This window comes from Neomonachus schauinslandi, chromosome 6 (genome assembly GCF_002201575.2).
Source record: "Neomonachus schauinslandi chromosome 6, ASM220157v2, whole genome shotgun sequence".
Taxonomy (NCBI): Eukaryota; Metazoa; Chordata; class Mammalia; order Carnivora; family Phocidae; genus Neomonachus; species Neomonachus schauinslandi.
The window spans coordinates 151,737,645-151,745,144 of NC_058408.1; the positions used below are offsets into that span (position 1 = coordinate 151,737,645).

Here is a 7,500-nt window from a genome sequence, read left to right on the forward strand (position 1 = left end):
CAGGGACAGGAAACGGTCCTCGATGTCTGTTCTGAGCTGATGGGCCCACAACATAACCGCCCACTGAAACGTGCATGGAGTATCTGGGGATGACCTTCTGGATGGGGGCTTAGGACAGCCCAAATAAAACCAAATAAATTAAAACTGCAAGAAAACTCCAAGCAAAAGAAAGCTTAGAAACAAACAAACGGATAAAGTGAAGCCCATGGCAGGTGAGGTGAGTGAGGCCCCTCCATAACGGGACAGGGGAAGCAGGAGAGGACCCCGGCAGCGGGCTCCAGGGGTGGGGGGGGGGGCGGCCAGGCCCTCTAGGGGACCGCAGACCCGGGAGGGGCCCCTGGCGAGGGCAGCGCAACATGAATCAACATAAAGGATGGTGCAAAGGAAAAGAAGCATTGCAAATAAAAAAAGACATGTAACATGTGTGCCTACCATTTTCCAGATAAGAAGGGGCCGTACCTTCTGACGGGTCTAGGCGGCGGGCCCGCCGCCCGTGTTTGGAATTGTTGTGCACAAACATGTTGTCAGACACGGCCAGCACGTGGCCGTCCACGTTGACTGTTGTCGACACAACAACCTGCGAAGATGAAGCGGATGTGAAACGAGCTGGCGGAGGGACAGACAGCCACCCGCTGGGTGAGACAGAAGCCGCCGCCGGCCCCACAGTGCGCCCGAGCCGCGCCCGTGTCCGCTCCCGCACGGCCTCCCGGGCCGCCAGCACTCGCAGCTTTTTTGGTTAGTGGGGGTGGGCGGGCTGTTTTGCTTTGTTTTGACTCAGGATTGCTTCTCCTCAAAACCCGCTACACTAATTACAGTTTAATCTCCTATTATGCTAACAAGTGAATTCAATTCAGAGAAATATTCTTCTAGCCATTAGATTCAGAAACACCCCCTCCAGCCGCTCATTTTAAAGCTGCTGTTTTGATTGATCTGTTCACATATTGATTAGATAGTTTATCTAATTAAAATTAGTTCACTTGAGACTGTCCTCCCTTGAAGAGTTGTGAGGATTCAGGGTTGCCAAAAACAGGCTTCCTAAATCAGAAGGACTCCGGCTACCCCAGCCCATCATCCGTGATCCCTGGGTCGATTTGACAATTACATCTAATGTCTGGTAACGAAACTTCCTGAATCTGAAAAGACCGAGCTGAATACGAGTAGTGGCAGTGTTTTCAATCCAGAGCAAGCATCCTTTCTCAAGTTCACTGCGGAGACTGGCAAGGACCCTGGTGCCAACGCCCTGCCGACCCCGGGCGCCTGCCCAGGTAGCCCAGAAATGGCACCCTTTAATGGACTCGGGAAACAAGAATCACTACCCGGCCTTAAGGTTTTTCTTAAACAGAGGGGGGCCCATGCGGTCCATTATTTCCAGAAGAGCTGATATGAGTAGCAAAGACACGAGCCCTGGTTCCGTCTGGGTCTCACAGCAGGACTTGTGGCTGGAGCCAGCATCTGGGGTGCCGGGAGCCTGGCCTTGGCCACATGTGGGCAGTGGTGAGGGCCAGCACCACCTCGAGAAGCATAGCCCCACAGAGAAACATGCAGCTGGACAGGAGAGGAGGGGACCAGAAGGGTTCCCAGTCCACGTCTGCTCTCCCCGCCTGGTCTGCACATGTCCAAACACGCCCTGGAAAATGACCACTGAAAGCCAAAGCTACAGCGAACCTTGGTTAACAGAACACTGGTTCATCCCATGTAGCCAATGTACCTCGCCAATGCAGGACATTAACACCAGGGGCAACTGGGACGGAGAGGGTGCCCAGGGGGCACATGGGAATGCTCGGAACCTTCGTGGATTCTTCCCAAAAGCCTAAAACTGCTCTTTAAAAAACCAGTCTACTGGGACACCTGGGTGGCTCAGCCAGTTAAGCGTCTGCCTTCGGATCAGGTCATGATACCAGAGTCCTGGGATCGAGTCCCGCATCAGGCTCTTTCTTTCTCTCTCTCTCTGACAAATAAATAAAACCTTTAAAAATAAAAAAACAGTCTATTAGAGGGGCACCAGGTGACTCAGGAGTTAGGCATACGACTATTGATTCCGGCTAGGGTCATGATCTTGGGGTTGTGGGGTTGAGCATGGTGTCAGGCTCTGTGCTTACCAGGGATTCTGCCTGAGATTCTCTCTCCCTCTGCCCCCCCCCTCAAAAAAAGTCTATTAGAAAAAAATAAAAGTGATCAAAAATAAAAAATAGCATTTTTAAGGGTAAAAAGGTCAAAGCTGCATACACGCACACACACACACACACACACACATATATTTGAATACATGTGTAATTGACTTTTTCATAAAGAAAATCTCAGGCCCCACAGGAAGACTGTGAAGCAGGGGCCGTACCCACCACACCCCCCAAAACTCCCTCCCAGGGCAGCTTCCTTGATGCTTCTCTCCTGTGTGGGCCTCACCAAGACTACTGGAGTCTCACAGTATTGGGCCCCTCTGAGCCTCAAAACACTGTGGGTACCACCATCGGCGTCCCCAGTCCAGCCTAGACACGTCATCCTCTTCTTGTCGACGGCCACCCACCCACAGGGCGGGCACGTGCAGTGCCCTGGCCACCTCTGCCCCCAGGACCCAGGGCTCGGGAGGACCTGCACCATCACCTGAGCGTGAGGCAAGGCCACAGAACGAATGCTGAGCCAGACTTGACCCTCTTCGAGTTCTCAGACCATGATACGTTAAAGAAGCAAGAAAGGTAAAAATAAAAATAAAAAAAGGACACTGTTTTGCTCTGTCATCTCCAAATAGGTCAGTCACCAAGGGAAAAGCGTGTGGCTCAGCAGAGGAAGCAGACAAGCTGTGTTTTGCTTCTTGGCCTGGGCCAGCCCCGCAGTGCACCTACAGGAAGGTGCTGAGTCTGTGAAGCCAGCTGGAAATACTGTGTACAAACTCTTCTGAGAGGCAGGAAGACGAGCTAAAGAGAGCAGAGCAAGTCCTTCTAGTAACTGTGGACCCACTTTTGCAACTGAGGGTGTGTTGGCCAATGGCGAGTGAGTGTGCGCCCTTCCACTCTGCTCCGATGGGCAGATACCACTGTGAAGCCTGGTGCCAGAAAGTTGGAGGCAGGCCCAGCTGTTTACAAGAGACACTGTCCCCACCTGCAGAGCATGACTGTGGACCAGGCCACAGACCCTTCTCTGATTGGCTGGTTGGCTGTAAAGACAAATGTCACATGTCCTAAAGGACTGGAACGTAAGTTAAATTGCTAAAGATGACCTTGAGCGGTTTGAGGGTAAGTCATCCAATCTAGCATCATTCCCACTAGCTGCCAGATTCCTCTCTGGTTGGTAGGGACTAGCAGCAGTTCTGTGTCCTGGCCTAGAATATTTTCACAATTAAAATCAGCAAAATAATCCATTGTGGGGGAATACCTCTCACCCTGAAGCAACCTCCTAATCATTCACAAAGGCAAGAAAAATATGCACTCAGTGATGACCGATCCAGGTCTACCTTCTCTCCTTGAGATGAGATCCTCTGAAGCAAACCAGAATATGAGTTAGCCTGCCTCCAGCAACATGGCCTAGCAATTAGGCAAGGGTGTAAGGAAGCAAGAATACATCAACCCTGAGGGAAAGGAAGCTGAGCTGGGGGAACATTCTGGAACATGTAGAGGCCCGCATCAAACAGTGCAGCTCCCTTCATGAGGGGGGCCCAAGGTCTTGTGCTTACCCAACAGGCTGCACTATGGCTCTGCCCCATGAAAAATCCACCCATCGATCCCTAAGAGAAGACCTCTGGGCATGGGCTCCAAGTTCTCATCAGTTGTGCACGGCCACGTACGGCTGAGGAAACAGGCTACCTTATGTACTAACATATTTGAAGAGATTCTGAAACAGTCATTCTGAAACACACCTACAAGACTCACCATGGCTGAACGTCAGGGGGAACCCGTCTTAACCTGCAGCTGTGAGAACTCTGACTTCCAGACACCTGGCAGCCCAACGCGGAGGCCGGGCGTGGCGCAACCACTTTAAGAGGTGCACCTTATAAGCCAAGGTCACGTTTTCAGAGCAAACCCCAGTGTGCACAGACTCGATGAATCTGGTGTACTGAAGAGCCCGAACCATTTCTAAGGCAAAGTGATTTAAATATTTTATCAAATGGACCGATTCGGGTTTGCTCCCAAGCCCTTGGAGAACTAAAGACTGTTTTCTGAACAATCGAAACATCAGAGAATTCAAATTGCATGTTAAAAGTCCGGACCGTGGCCCGCGTGTCTTTGAGAGATGTGTACCTGGAATCTCCGCATATCTCGAGGGTTGCCTGCATTCTTCAAACAGTTCTGATTGCACTTGAGGAAAAACTTTAGAAAGAATCTATAAAGATACAAAAAACGGATATGTGTTAGGGTCATGAGACAAACTCACAAACTTTTAGAAAGACACTGTTGCGTGGGGAGTGGTGGAGGTTACCCGCCACCGCGCGCTCGCCGCCTGTAGGGGGCGGTACTGGGTCTGACCGCCAGCCCTGATGTCCACAAACTTACGTCTGTCTTGACAGCATGGGTCTCCAAGCTTTAGGACAGCATCTGCGACTTGGACTGGCCATTCCCTGCCTGGACCTTCGCACGGTAGCCACTGGGGGACTGTCCAGCCCAGACGGGGCTGCCAGTTTCGGCAAATAAGAACGCAGGATGCCTTGTGACATTTGGGCTCCGGGTAGATGACAAATAATTTCTTAGGATAGGTATGTCCCAAAGCATCCCCATCCTAAAAAACTGTTGTCTACCCATAACTCAACTGTAACTGGACATGCTCAACTTTATCTGGCAGCCAAGCCGCCTAGGTAAACGGACTTCCCAAGATGAATTTTTAAAAGTTACGGTGGTTGCAACTCTTAAGAAAAGAGAGGATTTGGGGGTGTGCTTTAAGGACTGCAATGACTTCTGTGAAGGGTCTACATGGGTTTTTGAGGAAATAATCAGTAATTCCAAGCCGGCACTGAAGGAGCCCCTCAGGTGGAAAGCAGGAGAAGCAACCCCCAGCCCGGGCTCAGGGCAAGAGCGTTTCTACTTCCCGCCAAGCCCCGCTCTTGTGCCTTGAGGCGTGAAGATTCAGGGGTCCTGACAGTGTGTTGAGATGCTGTGACAAAAACCTCATCACGCTGTCCCCTCCATGCCCGCGTGCTCGGTGACAAGGACAGGAGCTCTGGCTCCCAGCGTGCGCGCATGGGCTGGAGCGCCCGGCATCGGGGCCGCGGGGGTCTGGTTCCTGCACCCCTCCGCCTCGTCCCAATGAGGCAAGGCCACCGTGGGCCGCGCCGGGGGGCGGGGAGGGGGGGGGTCGCTGGCCGAAATACACGCCCTCTTCCGGCGTCTGAGCGTCCTGTCCGGCAAGGCTACCAACAAAACTCCTCTCTTTTCTGTCCAAATGTCACCTGTCCTACTTGGGATTATTCAATTTTCATGAAGTTTCACATGATTTCCTTAAACTCGACCTTACAGTCAAGGTTCCTTGTTGACAATGATCATATCAGAAAACAAAAAAGACTGCACGGACGAAGATTCATTTCTCTAACCGCATTCCCGGACGACTTTTCACCGCAGCCGAAGAAAACCCAACTGATGGGAGAAAGAAGAGTGGCCACTTCAATAAATTTTCTCACATACCGCCAGGCCTCACTATTTTAGGCCAGAATTTACATCTTTTATTAACTCACCGCACCTCTACACTTAGCTCCTGGTGCCTCTCGGCACCATCTGCCAGCAGCATGCAGTAAGTCAGTGATATTCCATCCACCAAGTTTCCCTAACAACCACTGTGCAATTAAACTCCACGCGCTCTGCAGAGGTAAATTAGACGCACCTGCGGCCACGCTGCATTTGAACTGCATCAGGAAGGCCCTAACAAGGTGAGGGCGTCACAAAGTGACCGTCCTGTCAGGCAATTAGGTTTTCACTTCGGGGACAGCCACATGGTGCAATTATGCCACACATTACCACCCGGCTAATCTTCTGAGCAGGCGCCGGCCCGAGCAGCTCTCCTCTGTACAGAGCCGTCTGCGGGAGCTTTTTGTCATGGGGGGCCTTTTTTTTTTTTTTTTTTTTACCCTCCCCCTGCCCCTCTCCAGAGGTTTTTTTAAATTCCTTGATGTCTTTTTAGGCGGTTCACCTTTTGCCTCTAAGACAGCAGAGCGTATGTTGACCAACCAGTGCCATGATGGGGGAGCGGGGCCTGGCGCTCTCTCGGGCCTCCACTACCTCCGGCCGCGGGCGGAACTCAGCAGCACAAAGCTGGGCGCCCGCTGGGCCCCCCGAACCTCAGCATTCTTGGCGCCTGGCTCCCCGGCGCAGGTACACACGCTGATTTGGGAGGTGGCGCCGGTAGTTTCTGCTTTGATGCCGAGTGTCTCGTGAGCCGGGGACACGCGCGGCACCGGAGGGCAGGACCCCCTTCACGCGCTCAGGTCCCAGTTACACAGACACGATATGGCACAGCATCGGGGGCCGGAGACAGGAAGCTCCAGCCAGGACGAAGAGGAGCCTTGTGCTTACGTTTCTGCCTTGTTTGGCTCGTGTTTAAGCGAAGGAGTCAGTCAGTCCTCATCCTCAGGTGGATGGCACAAGACAGCCCACGCGTGGCTCTCCAAGCCGGGCCGTGCCGACGTTTGGGGAGCGTGAGGACGCCGGGTGCCCTACTACACGTGAAGTCAAATGATAATTCTCATCCTTTTACTCAATTACCCTGTAATTGGCTTTTTTCCTAAGAAATATCTGACAACCACTTTACATATCTCACTTCCAGAGCCTGGTACACACAAAGGATTTAATACTCTTGTTATGAAAGGAAAAATCTTTCCTATGTCAGAAAATCTTTGGCTTTAACACCAATAAACTCTTTATTACTGCTAAACATGGATTTGCTGCTCGATGGCAAAGAGGCGATAAAAATTCGAACCTGTCATTAGTACATTATGCTTAATTGTGTACAGTGTGCTTTCCATTGCATCTGTTGGCCCATCATCAAAATGACCATTATGTACACTAATTCCCTGACCCTGTCTTTATTTCCCTAAAGAGCCATCAGCTTTCACAGTAGGTACCAGAGTAAATCAAGCTTGAAATATGGGCTTTATTTACTTGTTTCTCTCAGGCAGGAGGGAAGGCAGCTGCCCAGGGCAAACTGCTGCACATTCACTGAAACTCCCCAGTAATATTCTGCTCGGAGACCGCGCACAATCCTGGGAAGTTCTCAGTAGCGATTAGAAGCAGGAGAGGTAGGATCTCATTACTTCGGAAACCAGGTTTCGGCCCGGAGCCCGTGCAGAGATTCACAGAGGAGGCCACAGGCGCGACCCCCAGCGCTCACACACACGCACAGGCTCTGGGGGCGCCCCCGCCTCCCTCGCACCAGCACCTGGGAAGGTGGGCACAGGGCCGCGGCCTAGGGAGAGCCGCTGGCTCCAGCCTCGGAAACTGCCGTCTGCACTGCAGACCCCCCGGGGCAGGCCCTCACGTGTGCGGGGACCCCGACCCGGCAGAGCCCGGCCACGGCCGCGCCCGC

At 52.3% G+C, this 7,500-nt stretch overlaps 1 protein-coding gene across 12 annotated transcripts in view; it reads right to left on the reverse strand.

The window, feature by feature from the left end:
• Window positions 1-7,500, reverse strand: part of EBF3 (EBF transcription factor 3) — a 115,187-nt gene that overhangs the window by 33,901 nt on the left and 73,786 nt on the right. For 6 of the 12 annotated variants that reach the window (XM_021703796.1, XM_021703795.1, XM_044916627.1 and 3 more), the window contains 2 exons: window positions 4,233-4,314; window positions 460-577 (listed from right to left, as the gene is read on the reverse strand). In XM_021703796.1, coding sequence (XP_021559471.1) covers window positions 460-577; window positions 4,233-4,314 — 200 coding nt within the window. Of the gene's footprint in view, window positions 1-432; window positions 578-4,232; window positions 4,315-7,500 lie in introns of all 12 variants that reach the window. The other 6 variants (XM_044916625.1, XM_044916626.1, XM_021703792.1 and 3 more) reach the window with 1 other exon arrangement.